The 20,973-nt window shown below is 45.1% G+C and overlaps 1 protein-coding gene across 6 annotated transcripts in view; it reads left to right on the forward strand.

Moving 5' to 3' along the window:
• The window catches only part of JADE2 (jade family PHD finger 2), a 217,891-nt gene that overhangs the window by 51,895 nt on the left and 145,023 nt on the right, over positions 1 to 20,973 (forward strand). For all 6 annotated transcript variants that reach the window (XM_084838945.1, XM_084838947.1, XM_084838944.1 and 3 more), the window contains exon 4: positions 3,470 to 3,627. In XM_084838945.1, the coding sequence (XP_084695071.1) occupies positions 3,470 to 3,627 (158 nt within the window). The remainder of the gene's footprint in view (positions 1 to 3,469; positions 3,628 to 20,973) is intronic.

The following is a 20,973-nucleotide window of genomic DNA, read 5'->3' on the forward strand; positions in this document are numbered from 1 at the left end:
TTTACTAGCTTGTAGACAATGTAGACAGGGATAGTTGTGATATAGTCCTATTCAGGTAGCACCTGTGTTCAAACTGTTGTGAGGTTTATAGTTTTTTCACCACAACCCTAACTGTGGGGTAAAAGAAACTGAGATCCCCCCATTCATTAGTGCTTCCTTGCTAATATTCATCTCCATGACAAGAGCCAGTTATGTTTCTTACCTTTAGTGAATAAAGTGGTTGGGGTCTTTGGCCATCACTAACAACTTGATTTTCCTTAACAATACTACATGTAGTCTGATCCATTTCCATTACGCTTTTGGAATAACTCCAGTGGGGAGACAAGAAGCTGCTAGTGTTGTGTTTAGCTCTGAAAACAAGGCAAGACTACCTTTCCATTTCAACAGGTAGAATTGTGTGTGGGTGTGGGTTTTTTGTTTGTTTAAATTCTTGCACTTAAAAATCCAGTATCTTTGATGCTGAATAGTGTTGTGCTATGAAAGGAACAGCTTCTAAAGATCAAATGTAGAAGAATTGTTTTGGTTTTGGTTTTTTGCAGATTTGCCTGCAATAATATAAAAATGAAAGATGCATGAGAATCTGGTGAATGTGCAGATGCCTGAGCCATTCAAGTACACAAAAACATCAACATGTCCTACGAAAGGCTAGCGGAGTGGAAACCTGAGTCATTTCAGTGGCTAAATTAGCTTAAATTAAATGTTGTTGTGCCTTTGCTGAGCTACGTCCATCTGATGTCTGAAGGAAAGACAGCATTTAGCCTTTTGCTCCAAAGCTAAGTGCCTTCAGGTGTAATCCTATGCGTGTTTAGACAGAAAAAAAGTCCCACAACTCCCAGCATGTTCCAGCCAGCTTGGCTGGCTGGGACATGCTGGGAGTTGTGGGACTTTTTTCTGTCTAAACACGCATAGGATTGCACCTGCCCATATTAATGCAGAGTGCAAAACAGAGCCCACATCACCTATTCAGCACCTGATTTACACCAAAGTAAAGTTGAACAACTTTTTTTTTTTTTACTAATGCCCTTATCAAATCAGGCTCACTGGGTTGTGCATCAAGCTTATTGATCCTAGGTTTCTGTGTTGAGAAAACACCGATAACCTGTGAACACACATGTTCACCTGTGTGAGATTGCAGCATAACATACTGCACGTAGAAAGGAATCACATATGTTCAAAAAGGATTTTCTTCCCATGAACAGAACAAAGTTAGTGATTGTTTGATCTTCTAGCGTCATGTCCCAATGGTGAAATTCCCAAGAGCTCCCTAGTTTAATAATAATAATTCTATTAAAGCACTTTTGAACATTAAAAAAATGTCATGTGCATTACCTTGTAACAATCCTAGAAGTACTATGATTCCAACGTTGAAGATATGGGAGCTTAGGAGAGTGATTTGCCTATGCTTTCATGGCTGAGGTGAGTCTGAAGCAGGGATTTTCCGGGTCGCAGCTCGCACCTTGAGCCATGATGTGCTACAGCAGTCCCTGTTGCCCCCTAATTGGGAGACTCTTGCCCTGGCTCTAGTTGCAGTGGGACTCAGCTGATGATCGTTCCATCAGTGAAGCCTTGACTCCAAAGGCTTCCACATAACCATGCAGCTCCACTGCACAATGCCACTTACTCTCTTTCAAAGTCCTCTCTCCCTCTCAACAGAAGACACAAGTACAACAGATATTTGCCTTTGGATTTCTTTCTGTGGTGTTACGCTACTGCTGTTTTTTTCCTTCTTACCCTCTCTGTGGGAGGAAGGGACTGAAAGACTTTCGGATGAAATTGTCCCTCCCACCCTGCCCCTTGTCCCTCACGCCTTGACTTTGGAAGACTGTCTGATGAGCAGTGTTGCCTCATTAGTAGACCCATTGCATTGTGTGAGCCCAGTTTAAAGTGTTGTGTTATTTTGTGGGAAAGTTGGGCTAGGACACTAGAAACCCCCACTCAGCCCTGAAGCTCACTGGGTGGCCTTGAAGGAAATATTCTGCTTCAGCTTAGGCTACCCCACAGGGTCATTATAAGGCCAAAACATCCCTCTAAACTCCTTAGAGGATGAGCAGGATGAAAATCCTTTGTAATCTTTGGCGTTCCCTTTGTTGTCTCCCCACCATTCGTTTTTAGATTATAAGCTCCTCAAAGCAGGGACCTGACCTTTTGTGCAATCTTACGAACACCATTTATATTGACAGTCAGCATGTACATTGTTAGCCCTATATAAACAACAGTAATAAATAATGTGACAAAATATAATGTAACACATTAACACTATCATCAGTAGTAACACCACTACTACTACTAACATCACCACTACCACTACTGTAGTTAGCAGTAAGTCAAAATAATGTGTGGTTCAGTCCTGAGAGTATCTATCTTTTGGGAAGCAGCCCAGCTATTCTCTGGCATAAAAAAGAGGTATCCTGGGACAGTTCACAGTATGTATAAGCTAGAGGGGATGATGATTCATCAGAGAAAACAGTTTCAATCAGTCAGGTCTTCGTGGGTTAGTGTGATTAGCTGGGAAATTTCAAGGAAGTAAGGAAACAAAACAAACAGGAACTCTGACTAGGGTTCAGTGAAGCCACCCTGTAGTAATTCCAGTAGTTCTTCCCATGAGTAAGGAAGAAGAGTGGAACTGTGTTAACAGATGGGTTCCTTGTGGAGCAAGTATATAAGTCCTTCTGGGATATGAAGATACTCCTTTCAAAGTTCATTGTTATGCGGTGCCAGCTAGCCTCCTTTTCTCACCTCAATTCTTCGTTCAGGGTCAGTTGTGCTTAATTGACTCCATGTTTCCTTGACAGTGACCTGGGTTGCATGTAACAAGAAGCCACTGTGGCTGAATTTCCCCGTGGGGCTTCTTGTTCTGGTGGCAGTTGCCATTTTGAATATTCTGGGTGGGGTGGGGCACACTGTAGCTTCTTGTTATGTGTGAACCTGGCACAGGTGGGTTGTTGGGGTAGCTTGTCAACTACCCCAACAAACCACCCTTGCCGGGTTCTCATGTAACAAGAAGCTATGGCCCCCCGCACCTCGAATGCTTAACATGGCAGCCAATTCACTGAAAAGCCCCATGGTGGCTTCTCGTTGCTTGTGAATCGGGCCACTGGGTCTGTTATAGCCAGGACTGAGGTGATAGTTTGGGCTGTATATAAGAGCTAATTCACTGGCCACATCTGTGTTCATGTATCTAATTGTTTCCCTTAATTGACAGGGGTAGGCAAGCTGGTGCCCTCTGGATGTTTTGGACTACAGCTCCCATCAGCCCAAGTCACCATGGCCAGTCGTTGGGGATTATGGGAGTTGTGGTCCAAAACATCTGGTCGGCACCAGGTTACCTGTCTCCAATTTAAGGCCTGGCAAGGTTTCCCCTTGATACAATGCTGAAGCCAGCGGGAAACCTGAGCATCAGCTTCCAAAAGCATCATGCGCCAATGATTTGTCCTGCCTCTCACTGTCCCACTGGTGTTTTCTTCTTCAGGTTTTTCGTACCGATCTGATAACAGCTATGAAGATTCCAGATTCTTACCAGTTGAGCCCAGATGAGTACTACATCCTTGCTGATCCCTGGAGGCAAGAGTGGGAGAAAGGGGTTCAGGTGCCAGCCAATACAGAAGCAATCCCAGAACCAATGGTCAGGTAAGTAAACTTGATCATATTACTTCTGGTAGTGAGGTACAGTCAGTTTTTTCCCCCAGAAGGACAGCGCACAGGGCCATGTTCTGCCTACGTTTCACCGAGGAACTTCCAAAATCTTTTTTTTTTTTAAGTCCACCCAGTAATGAAGGCAAATAAGTCCTGAAGCCTGGAAATTCAGCTTGGTTAGAAAGGCAGACCATGATAAGAAAAAGGGTGGTCCCAGTTGTACAAGGGGATGTGAGGGAGCTAACATTTCCTACTAGGATGTAAAAAGAGTCCGGTTCAGAAATGCCATGCAGCCTCCTTAGGCAGCTGCTGTGGTTCCAGGAATACTGCAGGGCCTATCACCAACACTTCCCCTGGACACCTTTTAAAAAAACACACACGCATTCCTAGTGCTGGGTGGCTGGGCAGTTGCTATTTTAATTTCCCAGAATACCCCTGACATAGCATTGCTCCAAGGCATTACAGGAAATTAAAATGGTTGATGCCCAGTACTAATCAAAGGTTGATCAGGAGTGTTGCCACTGGGAAAGTCTGCTTTTGGGGTGGGGGGCAGTGGTGTAATAGTGGGGCCGCCATAGGGCATCAGGTCTGGAGCCAGCCTTGGAAACATAAATACAGAAGACTGAACTTCTCCTTGCTGTCTCCAGGGGGACCTGTTCACTTCCTTCCCAAAGCATCTAGTTCACAGCTGTTTGAGGAGACTGAATAAGTCTAACTGCTGCCTTGGCTGCCTTGGGCCCTGAGCTGGAAGGTGGAACCCTATATGTGTTGCTCTCAGGATGGGACCAATCCCTGCTATAGCCATGACTCCCACAGTGATGGGCTTGCAAGTATGACATGATGGTTGAAAGGTGTTAGGGAGTAATGAGTATGTGTTACGTGGACCTGACAATGTACACTGTGTGTGAGGGTACAAAAGCATCTCTTATTCCAGATAATCTAAGTGGATTCAGGTACCCAGGAGCCAGCTGATCGCTGGGTAAAAGCCCATGATATAACACCTGCAGGCTGTATTGCATTGGAACTGTTGAGGGGTAATTGCTTCCAGGCTCCAGGTATATTTTTCACCCTTCTGGTCCTGCCTATTCAGATGACTTGCATGCACGATGGTGAAGAACAGGAAAGTCAAATGTGTTATCTTGAAGAGTGTTTGAACACCAGTGGCAAATGGCCCCCCTGTTCCACTAAGGTCTGTTATCCAAAGTTCACATAAATCAGACCAGACAGAACTGCATTCTGCGTAAGAGATTTCAAATCCACCCAACCCCCATTCTCATAGTTTCTGATCACTGCGTAGGGCCTCTTGAAAACTCGAAATGGTCTTCACCCGATTCACTCCGACAATCCCCAGGGGTGCAACCTCATGGAAAATGTGGAAGTCATCCATGGGTAGGGCTGCAGTGTCCTGGAAGTGATGATTCCCATGGCAGCGTGCCGCCACAAGGGCAGGAATCACCACTGGGGTTCTGCGACTGTCTCCATGGACTACCTGTTGAGTTGCACTTCTCAGTCTGCACACCAGCCTTCCCCAGCCGGGTACCCTCTAGATGTTTTGGACAACAACTCCCATCATTCGTGACCCACTGGCCATATTGGTTGGGGCTATTGGGTGTTGTAGTCCAAAACATCTGGAGCACACCAGGTTGGGAAGGCTGCTCCACATGAAAAACTTTCTGGGGACAGTTGAGGCTGGGTATGAGACATCCTGTGATACAGAGAAGTACTGTTAGCCCAAGGATACCATGCAGATTAACCCTCCCCAACCTGGTGCCCTCCGGATGTTTTGGACGTCAGCTCTCATCAGCCCCAGCCAGCATGGCCAATGGGTCACAGATGATGGGAGTTGTAGTCCAAAACATCTAGAGGGCACCCAGTTAAAAGCATAAGAAGCGCCATGCTGGATCAGACCAAGGGCCCATCTAGTCCAGCATACTGTTCACACAGTGGCCAACCAGCTGTCAACTGGGAACCCACAAGCAGGACACGAGTGCAACAGCACAAGGCTGGGAAAGGCTGATGTAGATACTGGCACATTTAAAGTGAGTGGCTGGGAGTGAGGGATAAATAGTAGAGAGGATGCATTATGAGATCCATGGTAGCCTTTTGTCTTCCTTTTTCTCTGGTGTATCTTTAGAGTAGATTTTTGTAGCTTGGTTTTGTGACAACCTAGCCTAAGACTTCATGAGAGAGCCAGTGTGGTGTAGTGGTTACACGAGGTCCAGGTTCTAGTCCCCACTCGGTCATGAAGCTCACTGGGTGACTTTGGGCCAGTCACTAACTCTCAGCCTAACCTACCTCACAGGGTTGTTGTAACGCTAATATGGAGAGGAGGAAGACTATATAAGCCATCTTGAGTTCCTTGCAAGAGGAAAAAGGGCAGGATAAATGCAATGCTGCTGCTGCGATAGAATACAACTCTAAATAAATATTACCGATTCTACAAAAGACTGCTGACAGAAGATGTACCCAACCCTCTCATTTCTTATCATTGTTATCGGCTTTCTCTTATTAAATGCTGGCCTGAGAATGGAGAGTTTCCTATTTTAATTACTACAGAGCAGCTTTTGCACATGATGTACAGCAAAAGTGCCCAACTGCATTCAGGAAGACTTTGGCCCATAATATTCCTGCCCTCGCTTTTTTTTTTTCTTTTTACTGGTTTTTCAAGTCAACTTTGGTAACAATAGCAAATATCTTGGGAGCTTTCTGAACTTGAAAGATGTTACGTGTCGTTCTGGAGGCCACTGTTAATCTCCAAAAATCAATGCATTGACAGAACTCTGGAGAGTTTTAAGCACATTAAGGTGTTTTCAGATTTCATGCAGGAAATTCCACACACCCCCTTCAAAGGATGGAAATACTTCAGTAAAGTCAATAACTGCCTGAAGCACAGCTTGTCCGGCAGTGACAACAGCAACAGCTGTTGCTGGAGGAAAGTTATGAAGTAAACTTTTGTGCACTCATCTCCTTCCGTAAGGATAGGGGGAGAAAAGAAATGGGAAAACAACAAAACTTTAACAAGGAATCTGTACAGCGCAAAATGGAAACCATAAAAAAGGAATTTCAAGTTAAGTTTAATTCTAAAAGAAGTCCTGGGTGGAATATCTATTTTTACCAACTTTGATACACAACCACAGTCTGTAGTCATGAATGCTCTGCTCCAGAGCTGAAGGTTGATTTTGGTGCCGTGTCAAGATGAAAAGTGATAGCTTGGCGTTGCCTGGGCCGGAGGTGCCTATTTAAAGCCAGACTAAACGGATTCACATTTTTGCAAGTAGGCTTTGCAGGCAGGCAGTTTGTTTAACATGATCTGCTCTTTCACCCCACTAAGGAGCTGCTGAAGACTCTGGTCACTGTCCAGCACTGAAGTAGGCACCCCAAACCCAAAGAAATCCAGGCTCCTTGCCCCAGCGTGCTACATAGACACGGGGATTGCAGATGGGGGCTTGCCTGCACAGTGGTTCAGAGAGGGAGAAAATCCTCTTGCAGTACCAAAAGTGTTCCTTTGGGTGAGGAAATGTATACTGTCATAGGGCTGTAGAAGTTTAGGTCTTTATGATTCTGTCCTATGAACCCAGGAATGAGTTACGCCACCCAATCCATTGGTGGCAGTTTGCAGTATCATCTGAATCAAAGCCTGACCCTTGGGAAAGAGTTTTACAAAAACTGTTTATACTCCCCTATCAATCCTCTGACCTGCTGAGCTAATCTTCTACTTGTTAGGTGCTGAGAGCTTAAGTTATGAGTCCTGTAGGTCAGGCACTGATTTCCTATGCCGGACGTAGGCAGGCTTAAGTTTTGTTGATTGTGCCTTGTTTTTTACTTGAAGCCTGAGATCCACCAACCAGAACCAGGTGCAAAATAGTGACTCAGAGGAGCAGAGCCAGAAGCAAAATGGTGGTGCAGGAGGTGGAGTCAACAATATCTTGCGCTTTGTGAGCCATACACTTGGATAATCTGCATATACAAAAATAAATCTACATCTGAATTACTACAGATCAGGTATCCCAACTAATTTAGGGGTGAAGAAGGTAGTCATTTTGTTGTTCTTGTTAAACAAGTGTCAATCCACTGCAAAGCATCCAGTGATCTATCAGTGGATCCTGGTGTACTTTTTACCCCCCACTGCCCTCCAGGGCTCGCCCACACATGAAGCGGGGCTAATCCCCCGCCTAAAGTGGCAGAGTGGGAGGAGTGGCGAATTGCACACTCGCTCCCCACTGCCAGGAGGGCCTGTTACTACCTTGGGCAGTGGGTGCTCTGGAGAGCCCTGCCAGCCGTTCTCCCACTATGGCATTCTCTGCAGTAGGAGAGCAGTCCGCAAGGCTCTCCAAAGCAGCAGCCCACTCTGTGTTTCTCTCTGAGAATCCTCTCAGTGTGAGCCAGAAGGCAGGTTGGCTTTCTGGAGAGTACGCTGGCTGAAGAAGTGGCCAACGAGGCTCTTTGGAGAGCCAGCCAGGCCAAAAGCTCTGGCTCTGAAGGAGTCCTTCCTCAGAGCCAGGCATTGTGGGAGGAGTGTCCCAGGAGATTGCCTGTACAGACAATCTCCTCAGCACCTGTCCCTTGCTTGGCTGTGAGGAAGGACCTCCTCAGAGCCAAACATTTCAACCAGCTTTCTGAAGAGCCCCACTGGCCACTTCTTCCAGCTGACATGGCTCTCCAGAGAGCCCACCTTTCCTCTGGATCAAACTGAGAGGATCCCTGATCCTGATGAGAGATGTGGTGATAAGGTGGAGGACTCACTGGAGGTGGAGGCAATGGCAGTGCATGTGCTGTCCCCCCCCCCCACACACACACACGAGGCCAACTATCAGAGGAGGGAAATAAAAGGAGTTTGATGTAGGATACCAACGACATGAGCTCCCTAGTGAGGTTCACCTGGCACCTACGCTGTATTCCTTTCGGCGCCAGGTGAAGACCTTTTTATTTTCCCAGGCATTTTAGCATTTTAGCTTTCTACACTTTTAGCTTTGCTGTTCTAAATCTGTATTTTAAACTCATGCACTGTTGCTAGGTTTTATTGTGGTTGTATTGTTATATTGAGGTTTTAATGTTCTATATATTTTAAATTGTTTTATTGTGTGCTGTTTGGTTTTAATTTTTGTGAACCGCCCAGAGAGCTTCGGCTATTGGGCGGTATAGAAAATAAATAAATAAATAAATAAACATAGACCAGAATCCTGCTCTTGGGAATCAGGTGATTCCAAGGAGCCAGCCACATTCACTGCCTGTTATAAAACTCCCAGATCTGTTGCAATAGACTTCCCAGATCTGCTGCAATAAAACTCCCAGATCTTCTGCAATAACATTCCCAGATCTGCTGCAATAACAGTCCCAGATCTGCTGCAATAACAGTCCCAGATCTGCTGCATTCCTTCAGTCTGGTCAACTGGCCACTGAGGGAGGCTTCTGGACTCCCTTCCCATCATCAGACTATTTGCTCCCATTATTTGCCAGTTCTCGGACCTGATCATCTCATCATATACAAATCAAGAGCATCTATCAGAGTTCTGCAGGACATGTCGGTTCTCCATTGGCTGTGGATAGGGTTCCAGTAGAATTCATCTGTACTTCTCTCCCCTCCCCTCCATGTATTTATCCTTACTTAGCAATCTGCACAGCGGGAGCAAGACTTCATTCTAAACCAGTAAATGGAGATGGAAACCACAGCTTCCTGTGTCAGTAAAGCAGGTGCATCTAAAGTGTACAGAACTTCCTGTTATGTGACCATTTTAGTTCGCGATTCCACAGAAATGTTTTAAGGCAGCTGATCTCCCATTCAGATTTCAAAACTAGGACTGAGCTTTCAAGAGAGCCCATCTCCTCGCAAGTCTCTGTTAAGATATCGCTCAGTTGTATCTCAGTTGTGGCTACATTTTAAGGATTGATGAACTAGCCACTTTTCCCTGGCATAAATGATTGTAGTTAGTGCAGGGCAATAGAAAATCAGGACTGTGGAGTATAAATAGCCACACTGTTGGATGCCTTTATGGCAGCAAACAGGAAGGAGGGACAGGAGATGTATGCGTGCATTGTTCCTTCTCTGAGTTCCCCAGGGGCACAGCCATTTGTCCAGGTGTTTTCCACTTTCTGTCGTATGCTAGAACATAGTCTCATTCAAAAGGGGAAGGCAGGTTTCAGATACAAAGTCTAGGACCTCAGGCTGAAAACCACACTTGGCACATTTTGCTTTGTGGCAGAAACATGCACCCTGGATGTTTTGTACATGTGAGACTCTGGCAGTATGTTTCTGCAGAGATTTGGGAGTTTTGCAGAGATCTGGGAGAAATGCAGCAGATCCGGGAGTTTTATAGCAGTATGTTCAAAAGCAGTCTTCAAATACAACTGTGTTTATTGGGGGGCGGAGATATAAAACGCTTCTGAAAGAGGCTTTTGAGATGTTACAAAGTCAGCCGTAAGTAGCTAATGTTCCAACAGCAGACTTTGTGATGTCTGAGAGCACTTTTTACCCCTGTAAACATGAAGCAGCTACATAGCTGGCCCTTCAACAATCGCTCCATTTCCCCCCACCCCGCCTGAAGAGTGGCTATCCCTAGCCAATTGAACAAAAGCTCCATGTTTAGGAAGGAGCAAATGCTTCAGGGCTTCAAAAAGCTCCTCGTGTTTAATAAAAAGGTAAATTATTTGGATTGATTTTGTGCCATCTGAAAGTAGTCACAAAACCTTCATGACAAACAAGTCTTGGAAATGAGAGATTTGGCCTCTCATAAGGGAAGTAGGGGCTGACCAAGGGCAAGATGGATGGATGATATTCTGGAGGTGACGGGCTTGACCTTGGGGGAGCTGGGGGTGGCGACGGCCAACAGGAAGCTCTGGCGTGGGCTGGTCCATGAAGTCACGAAGAGTCGGAAGCGACTGACCGAATAAACAACAACAACAACAAGGGAAGTAGGGGCTGTAGCTCAGTGGCAGAGCACCTGCTCTGCATGCAGAAGGTCCCAGGTTCAATCCCTGTCTTTTCCAAGTAGGGCTGGGAAATGCCCCTGGAGAAATCTCATGTGGTGATTTTCTTCCTCTTGGTATGAATGTTTTGATTTGCTGAGGTATGCAACGGTTACTCAAATGAAAATGAGAATTGCACCCTCTTTAAGGTCTGTTTATAACAGAGCAGCATAAATGCCTCTGTGAACATGAAAACGAAGGCAATGGGGTTTTAGCCAGCAAGGAGATGAATGGCCTGTACTCTATTGCGCTAATGCTGTCACTCTTGACAGTGATTTACATTTGAAATTCCTAGAGGGGAAAAGAGCCATACAGAGGTCTGGAAGCCACAAATGGAGGCAACAGCACATCATGACATATTTAGGAAATCATTCCACTGCATGCCATAGACAAATCATCTTCCTTAGTTAGCAGATGTTTAGATAGTGAATGGATAGGTTTTTCTGGGAGGGGAAGACAGAAGCAAGATAATATCTCTGCCTGTCTCTCCTCCTCTTCCAGCAATGAAGTCTTTGACTGCTGAAGGGAAATATATTTTTACCTTTCATTTTCCAACCGTAGTATTGTAAACTAACATCCTACTTCCTTGATGGCTCTAGGTGTGCATGTCCCAAGCTGAAAATTAGGTTGTGGAATGCTTTCTGGTACTCATGTATGACAAAGCTAAGCATAAGAAAAGCAGAAAGGGTGTATTGAATGCCTATTCCCTAGAAAAAGAAAAATCATGAAAATCAGAGTTCAAGAAGTAACAGTGCTTGCTGAATGCAAGTCCTTGATGGTATGATTAGATCTGGGCCTTTCTGAACGGGTCACATCCTCCCTAGCCATTGCCTACATTTCAAGTCTGCTCGTTTCTGTGTATGAATTTCATTGCTCTTCATTAGTGTTGCTTCTCTGATCTAGTGAAGTTTAGGCACTGGAGTGTGTGTGTGTGTGTGTGTGTGTGTGCACACGCGCACACGCACGCACCAGGGAAAGCAGGATCTGAGTGCCTTACTCTTTGCGCCACTGTGGTAGGTTTCCAGAGGGAGGGAGTTGCTGACCTGCTCTTCATTGCACTTTGGCACCATCACTGTAAAAGGCCAGGCAGCGGTATTATAGGTACTAGCTCTGCTGGGGTCAGGTGACATAAAGAGCCAATACAGTTCTGCCTGATCCGATAAAGCAGATCCCCTGCCTGACCCCCTCTAGATGTGTTGGACTACAACTCCCAACATCCCCAGTCAGCAGGCCCCTGCTGTGGGGATGATAGGAATTGTAGTCCAACTCATCTGGAAGGTTGCAGGTTGGGGAAAGCTGCAGTAGAGCTTCTGTGCTCTGGCCTGGTTCCTCGCTCTGAACAACTTTTCACTCAGGCATCAGCTGACCTGCCTATCCCATCTTATGAGCTGGCCTGTTTCACACCTTAGCAAACCTGCCTAAGATGATACCTGCTTGCTTTCAAACTGTCAGCCCCAGCAGCTGTGCTGTTCATGCTACACTTCTTGTCCAACCATCTCTGTTTCAAGTCACATTACTTTATTCGGAAGAGCAGATGGCAGTATTTTGGAGTTCAAATAGCTACAACTTGAATCAGACTGGATTACTTAAATCAAAGGGGAGATGCCATAGCTCAGTGGTAGAGCACTCACCTTATGTGCCTGAAGCCCCAGTCTCAGTACCTGGCATCTCCAGTTAAAAAGGATCCCCGTAGCAATGCTGGGAAAGACCTCTGCTTAAAGCTTCGGAGAGCTAGATGGAGCAGTGGTCTTACTCAGTGTAATGCAATTCCATGTGAACATGGGAAGGAAATGTTCAATTAGAAGCTTCTTTCTGACTAACAGGAATTAAAACAGCTTTTGCATAAGCAGGTGATGATAACCATATTTCCCTTTTTTGTAGAAATATATTGAAAGATTTCAAAATGCTTTGCAAACACTGCTGTAACATTTTGGCAGTGCTTTTTCTCTGTATAATGTGTGTGTCATACGAATCTGTTGTTAAGTACATTCTGGGTCACTGAGCAACAGTGCTTGATGAATGCTCGCACTAGACAACATATTACAATAGTATCAAGGTCCAGCATGTTAATACATCCTAAACAGGGATGCTTGATGTGACATTTCTATCTGGGTGTGGCAGGATTTGAAATTGGTGTCCTGTGCAATTCTTGGATCTTCCATTAGTATACAGTGATCTCGTTTGGATGTCACAATTATTCATGATTTTATCATGATAAGAATTAGCAGCAGGAGCAAACCTCGGGATCACATGCTCCCCCTCTCCTCTGCTTGTGCACCCATGGGGAAGAGTTCAGAAGCTTTTGCTTCCATTTTTGCTTAGCCACAGTTTGTTCTTGCACACAAACCCAAGAAAGTGTGGTTTATTTTAACTATATTTTCACTTTGAGACAAGCCAACTTCAATCCATGGGTTATGACACTGGTTTGTTTCAACAATCCATAATTAAGTTTAACCACAGTTAGGCTTCAGATGTAACACAAAACTCTGGTTAATCAAAAATGGAAACAAAAGCTTCTGAGACAAATTGAGACAAATTCTGCAAAACATGGCCCCTCCAGGAAATTCCTGACTTGTGTGGCGGATAACTTCCTCCTACAGAAAGTAGAGGAAGGAACTAGAGGATCGGCTATCCTTGACTTGATCCTAACCAACAGAGATGACTTAGTGGATAAAGTAGCGGTTACAGGAACTCTGGGGGAAAGCGACCATGTTGTACTTGAGTTCTTGGTTCTAAGGGAAGCAAAAGCCGAGTGTAGTCAAACGCGTACCCTGGATTTTAGGAAAGCTGATTTTCATAAACTCAGAACAATGATCAGTAAGGTCCCATGGCAAGCGATGCTAGCGAGAAAAGGAGTCCAAGATGGGTGGGAGCTTTTAAAAAAGGAAATTCTCAAGGCACAATCACAACCAATTCCAACAAGAAGAAAAGGTGGAAGACAACAGAAGAAGCCAGTGTGGCTTCACAAAAAGCTTAGGGATGACCTGAAAACAAAAAAGGACACATATAGGAAGTGGAAAGAAGGCCAAGTAACAAAGGAAGAGTACAGGCAGATAGCACAGAATTGCAGGGATGGCGTCAGGAAGGCTAAAGCTGAGAATGAGCTGAGGTTAGCAAGGGATGTTAAAAACAACAAAAAGGCTTTCTTCAGCTACGTGCATAGTAAAAGGCAGAGGAAAGAAATGGTTGTTCAGCTATTAAATAAGGATGGCAAAACGATAACAGATGACAAAGAAAAGGCAGAGGTGCTCAATTCCTACTTTGGCTCAGTCTTCTCCCAAAAGAGGGTCTATGAGCCCCCTGGCAAAGGCGAAGTACAGGCTGAAGGGGCAGGATTGCAGCTTGAGATCGACAGGCATATGGTCAAGGAACACCTAATTACTTTGAATGAGTTCAAATCTCCAGGGCCAGATGAACTGCATCCTAGAGTCATAAAGGAACTGGCAGAAGAACTCTCAGAACCGCTGTCTATTCTCTTTGAGAAATCATGGAGGACGGGGGAAGTGCCAGATGACTGGAGGAGGGCTAACGTTGTCCCTATCTTCAAAAAGGGTAAAAAGGAGGAACCTGGGAACTACAGACCAGTCAGTCTGACATCAATCCCTGGGAAAATTCTGGAGCAGATGATAAAGCAATCCATCTGGAAGCACCTTGAAAACAATGCAGTGATTACTCGAAGCCAACATGGATTTGTCAAAAACAAGTCCTGCCAGACAAACCTGATCTCATTTTTTGATCAAGTAACCTCCCTTGTAGACCGTGGGAATGCTGTAGACATCATATACCTCGACTTCAGCAAAGCTTTCGACAAAGTGCCCCATGATATCCTGATGAGCAAACTAGCTCAAAGTGGGCTAGATGAAACAACGATCCGGTGGATCCACACTTGGCTACAGAATCGGACTCAAAAGAGTGCTTATCAATGGGAACTTCTCAAACTGGGGGGAGGTAACGAGTGGGGTACCGCAGGGCTCAGTCCTGGGCCCAGTGCTCTTCAACATTTTTATGAAAGACTTGGAGGAGGAGGTGCAGGGAATGCTGATAAAATTTGCAGATGACACAAAATTGGGAGGGATAGCTAATACTTTGGAAGATAGAAACAAAATTCAAAGTGATCTGGATAGACTGGAGCGCTGGGCAAAAAACAACAGAATGACATTTCATAGGGATAAATGCCAAGTTCTGCACCTAGGAAAAAGAAACCAAATGCACAGTTACAAGATGGGGGATACGTGGCTCAACCACACTACAAGCGAGAAGGATCTTGGAATTGTTGTCGATCACAAGCTGAAGATGAGCCAACAATGTGATGTGGCTGCAAAAAAGGCAAATGCTATTTGGGGCTGCATTCATAGAAGCATCGCTTCCAAATCCCAGGAAGTACTAGTTCCCCTCTACTCAGCACTGGTTAGGCCTCATCTGGAGTACTGTGTGCAGTTCTGGACACCACACTTTAAGAAGGATGCAGACAAACTGGAGAGGGTTGAGAGGAGGGCAACAAAGATGATCAGGGGACTGGAAACAAAGCCCTATGAAGAGAGACTGAAAGAACTGGCATGTTTAGCCTTGAGAAGAGAAGACTGAGGGGAGATATGATGGCGCTCTTCAAGTACTTGAAAGGTTGTCACTGAGAGGAAGGCCAGGATCTCTTCTTGATCATCCCAGAGTGCAGGACACGGAATAATGGGCTCAAGTTACAGGAAGCCAGATTCCGGCTGAACATCAGGAAAAACTTCTTGACTGTAAGAGCAATACGACAATGGAACCAATTACCTGGGGAGGTAGTGGGCTCTCCCACACTGGAGGCCTTCAAGACGAGGCTGGACAGCCATTTGTCAGGGATGCTCTGACTTGGATTCCTGCATTGAGCAGGGGGTTGGACTTGATGGCCTTGTAGGCCCCTTCCAACCCTACTATTCTATGATTCTATGATTGCCTCCTCATGGCTGTGCTGGAGAAGAGTGGAGAACATATGTCCAAGGCTTCCTGAGGCTTGTTCCCCTCACAGTAAACCATGATTTATCATGACATCTGAACTGTGTTGGATTTTCTGTGAATTTACATACAGCAGGAGAAAAAGAAAGTAGAGACTTTCTCATTGGTTGTTTTCCCAGATATTGTTGGCTCTGTTCTTCAGTACTTTGATAGCTGTTGTGGCCTTCATTTAAATAAAGGTAGGCTTTTGGAATAGAAGTGACTTGAGTGGCATGCATGAAGTCTCCCTTCACCAGAGGCCCATCTATTTTGGCTGGACTTGGTTGTTGTTGTTGTTCAGTCGTTCAGTCGTGTCCGACTCTTTGTGACCCCATGGACCATAGCACGCCAGGCCTTCCTGTCCTGCGCTCTCTCCCGGAGCGTGCTCAAGTTCATATTCATTGCATCCGTGATGCTATCTAGCCATCTCATCCTCTGCTGTCCCCTTCTCCTTTTGCCTTCAGTCTTTCCCAGCATCAGGGTCTTTTCCAGGGAGTTTTCTCTTCGCATTAGGTGGCCAAAATATTGGAGCTTCAGCTTCATTATCTGTCCTTCCAATGAGCACTCAGGGTTGATTTCCTTTAGGATTGACTGATTTGACCTCCTTGCAGTCCAGGGGACTCGTAAGAGTCTTCTCCAGCACCACAGTTCGAAAGCATCAATTCTTCGGCGCTCAGCCTTCCTTATAGTCCAGCTCTCACAGCCATACATTACTACTGGGAAAACCATAGCTTTGATTAGACGGACCTTTGTCGGCAAGGTGATGTCTCTGCTTCTTACTATGCTGTCTAGGTTGGCCATAGCTTTCCTCCCAAGGAGCAAGCGTCTTTTAATTTCATGGCTACAGTCACCGTCTGCGGTGATCTTGGAGCCCAAGAAAGTAAAATCTGTCACTGCTTCCATTTCTTCCCCTTCTATATGCCAGGAAGTGATGGGGCCAGATGCCATGATCTTCGTTTTTTTAATGTTGAGTTTCAAACCAGCTTTTGCACTCTCCTCTTTCACCCTCAACAAGAGGCTCTTGAGATCCTCTTCGCTTTCTGCCATTAGGGTGGTATCGTCTGCATATCGGAGGTTGTTGATAATTCTCCCAGCAATCTTAATTCCGACCTATGATTCATCCAACCCGGCATTTCTCATGATGTACTCTGCATATAAGTTAAATAAGCAGGGTGACAATATGCAGCCTTGTCGTACTCCTTTCCCAATTTTGAACCACTCGGTTGTTCCATGTGTGGTTCTTACTGTTGCTTCTTGACCCTCGTACAGGTTTCTCAGGAGACAGGTAAGGTGGTCTGGTACTCCCATCACTTTAAGAATTTGCCACAGTTTGTTGTGATCCACACAATCAAAGGCTTTAGCGTAGTCAATGAAGCAGAAATAGACGTTTTTCTGGAATTCTCTTGCTTTCTCCATGATGCAGCGAACGTTGGCGATTTGTTCTCTAGTTCCTCTGCCTCTTCTAAACCCAGCTTGTACTTCCGGTAGTTCTCGGTTCGCATACTGCTGAAGCCTAGCTTGTAGGATTTTGAGCATCACCTTGCTGGCATGTGAAATGAGCGCAATGGTGCGGTAGTTTGAACACTCTTTGGCATTGCCCTTCTTTGGAATTGGAATGTAAACTGACCTTTTCCAGTCTTGTGGCCACTGTTGAGTGTTCCAGATTTGTTGGCATATTGAATGCAGCACTTTAACAGCATCATCTTTTAGGATTTTAAATAGCTCGGCTGGAATACTGTCATCTCCGCTAGCTTTGTTGTTACTAATGCTTCCTAAGGCCCACTTGACTTCACTCTCTAGGATGTCCGGCTCAAGTTCAGTGACCACACTATCATGGCTATCAGGGACATTCAGATCTTTCCTGTATAATTCTTCTGTGTATTCTTTCCACCTCTTCTTAATCTCATCTGCTTCTGTTAGGTCCCTGCCTTCTTTGTCCTTTATCATGCCCGTCTTTGCACAAAATGTTCCCTTGAGATCTCCAATTTTCTTGAAGAGATCTCTAGTCTTTCCCATTCTGTTGTTTTCCTCGATTTCTTTGCATTGTTCATTTAAGAAGGCCTTCTTGTCTCTCCTTGCTATTCTCTGGAACTCTGCATTCAGTTGGGTATATCTTCCCCTTTCTCCCTTGCTTTTCGCTTCCCTTCTTTCCTCAGCTACTTGTAAAGCCTCATCAGACAGCCACTTTGCTTTCTTGCATTTCTTTTTCTTTGGGATGGATTTCGTTGCTGCCTCCTGAACAATGTTACGGACCTCCGTCCATAGTTCCTCAGGCACTCTGTCTATCAGGTCTAATCCCTGAAATCTATTCCTCACCTCCACTGTATATTCATCAGGGATATGATTTAGGTCATACCTGAACGGTTTAGTGGTTTTCCCAATGTTCTTCAATTTAAGCCGAAATTTTGCAAGAAGCAGCTCATGATCTGAGCCACAGTCAGCTCCAGGTCTTGTTTTGACTGACTGTATGGAGCTTCTCCATCTTTGGCTGCAAAGGACATAATCAATCTGATTTCGATATTGACCATCTGGTGACATCCATGTGTAGAGTCGCCTCTTGTGCTGTTGGAAAAGAGTGTTTGCTATTATCAGCATGTTCTCTTGGCAAAACTCTATTAGCTTTTGTCCTGCTTCATTTTGTACACCAAGGCCATGCCTGCCTGTTATCCCGGTGATTTCTTGACTTCCTACTTTAGCATTCCAATCCCCTATGATGAAGAGGACATCTTTTTTGTGTGTTAGTTCTAGAAGGTGTTGTAGGTCTTCATAGAACCGATCAACCTCAGCTTCTTCGGCCTCAGTGGTTGGGGCATAGACTTGAATTACTGTGATGTTGAATGGTTTGCCTTGGATTCGTACTGAGATCATTCTATCATTTTTAAGATTGTACCCCAGTACTGCTTTTCCCACCCTTTTGTTGACTATGAGTGCTACTCCATTTCTTCTAAGGGATTCTTGCCCACAATAGTAGATATGATGGTCACCTGAATTAAATTCGCCCATGCCTGTCCATTTGAGTTCGCTGATTCCCAAGATGTCGATGTTCAATCTTGCCATCTCATGTTTGACCACCTCCAGCTTACCTTGATTCATTGATCTGACATTCCAGGTTCCTAAACAATATTGTTCTTTACAGCATCGGATTTTCTTTTCACCACCAGACACATCCACAGCTGAGTGTCCTTTCGGGTTTGGCCCAGCCGCTTCACTCTTTCTGGCGCTACTTGGAAATACCCTCTGCTCTTCCCCAGTAGCATATTGGACACCTTCCAACCTTAGGGGCTCATCTTCCGGCGTCATATCTTTTAGCCTTGTGATACGTTCCATGGGGTTTTCTTGGCAAGAATACTGGAGTGGGTTGCCATTTCCTTCTCCAGTGGACCACATTTTGTCAGAACTCTCTGCCATGACCTGTCCGTCTTGGGTGGCCCTGCACGGCATAGCTTATGGCTTCACTGAGTTACGCAAGCCCCTTCGCCACAACAAGGCAGTGATCCATGAAGGGGCTGGACTTGGTAGTCAGCCATTATTTGTGGTCACTCCAGACCGTTACCCTCCCTGTAGTCCTTTGACATTTGGCACAGAACCCAGGGGAGGGGAAGTGAGATTCTTGCTGAGCATTGGGCTGAGAGACACTCAGAAGCAACAAGAATCTCATCTTCTGAGTGTCTCCAGTCTAAACCAGGGTGCAAGGTTACTGAATGACCCTGCCCTTTCACCAAGTTCCAGGAACTTGTGGGAGGGGTCATGGCCTCACTTTGTGTTAGGCAAAGGGTACAACTCCCCCCGCCCCTCCATCACCAAAGCCCAGCATGAAGTGACAGAACAATTCCTACCCCTCCCCACCCTCACCATTGCTGTGGGCATTGCTTCTCGCTTGTACTTCTTGAGACTGCTGCTAAAGCAGATACAAAGATGATCCTGGTCATGTTGATTCTTGGCAGTGATTGTCTTAAAAGACGATAAGCACAAGTCAGCTAATGTTAAGTACAAAAATCCCATTGATTTCAGTGAGAAATAATAAAAAAACAGGCCTAACTTTCCTATTGAAACCAAAGGCTTATGTCCACTATTGATGGTTGAACACTACTTCTTGGTAATACTAGAACAAATTCTTGCAAGTAAAATACATACACACAGAAGATTTTTTTTTAACTTGTTCACTTTTAGAAAGGTTACTCAGATAATCATTTTAGCATCCAGCCCAATCTTAAGCATGTTTATGCAGAAGCAAGTCCCATTGCATTAAGTGGGACTTACTCCCGAGTAAATGTGCTTACATGCAGCAGCCTCTGGTTTGCTATCCTCCCACCCTGTAGCATATTAGTTTGAATTATTTCCAGAAATTCCTCTTCTCTATAGAGCTGTACAATTGGCACCATATTTTTTTAATGGTAATGTAAACCGCTTGCCTAAATCCAGCCCTTTTTTCTGTAGCTTCATTAACGTTTTTATAGGTCAGATTTGGCAGATTCCGGACCAGCTGTACAGGCGTTGAAGCGCATAGCAGATGCATGAGTGTGCAAACAAGTACACACACACGCACAAACACAGTTCCTATTGTGCTTTGATAGGTGGTTGCAAATGAATGAATATCTGTTTTCATTATTGAAAGAATTCTGGAAACATTATGCCACTTAGATAATTAATCCCAGTCGGTTTAGTGTTAGTGACTGCTCTCGTTCAGGCCTGTACACCACACTTGTGATCCACCATGCTAAATAGAGGCCACCAGCTGTGCATGTCAGGCCACCAGGGGCTCAATAATGTAAGAAACAGGATGCTTGCCTAGGGTTGCAAAAAGAACGTGGGAGCCATCAGGCACCTGTTGGACCCCAATGCTCGGCCGGTGGGCCATGTGGATTATATGTTGCACAGGCCTGCTCTAGCTTTAACTGTACAACAGCGCTTCCTCCCCTGCCCGCTGCTTTTCTCTCTAGGAAAAGCATTCGTTTAGGCAGTTTTTCAGTTCCCAAATATGAGTGGCTTCATCTCATTGAAATGTTAGCAACCTACCTTCTGTGTTCAGACATTTGCTGTCAATAGTTCGCAGCCAGAACAGAGCTCTGTCTGGTAAAAAGTAGTTCTGTTGGTGGTTCTGTATTCTACCTCACCCCCAGAGGGAACTAGCCATTCTTTCTCCATGCATGGATCAGTTTATCTCAGGATTGGTGCCACCAGTTAGATTCTAATGGTCCAGGAGTATGTAAGACTCCTGCCATTTTGGAAATGCTTTCCTGAGGTGCTGCTGAGGTAGACTGAATTATTTCAGCTGCTGTCATATTAGAAGTAAGCGTCTCGTCACAAATAGAAGTGGGGGTGTTGGTAACAAACAAAAGAAAGCATGGGAAAGTGAAGAGAGAAGAGGTTTGAACTTACTGTAGCTGCAAAAAGATTTTGTCT

The sequence above is a fragment of the Heloderma suspectum genome, chromosome 2 (genome assembly GCF_057233095.1).
Source record: "Heloderma suspectum isolate Gila_16-S chromosome 2, 16-S_ref, whole genome shotgun sequence".
NCBI classification, from domain to species: Eukaryota; Metazoa; Chordata; class Lepidosauria; order Squamata; family Helodermatidae; genus Heloderma; species Heloderma suspectum.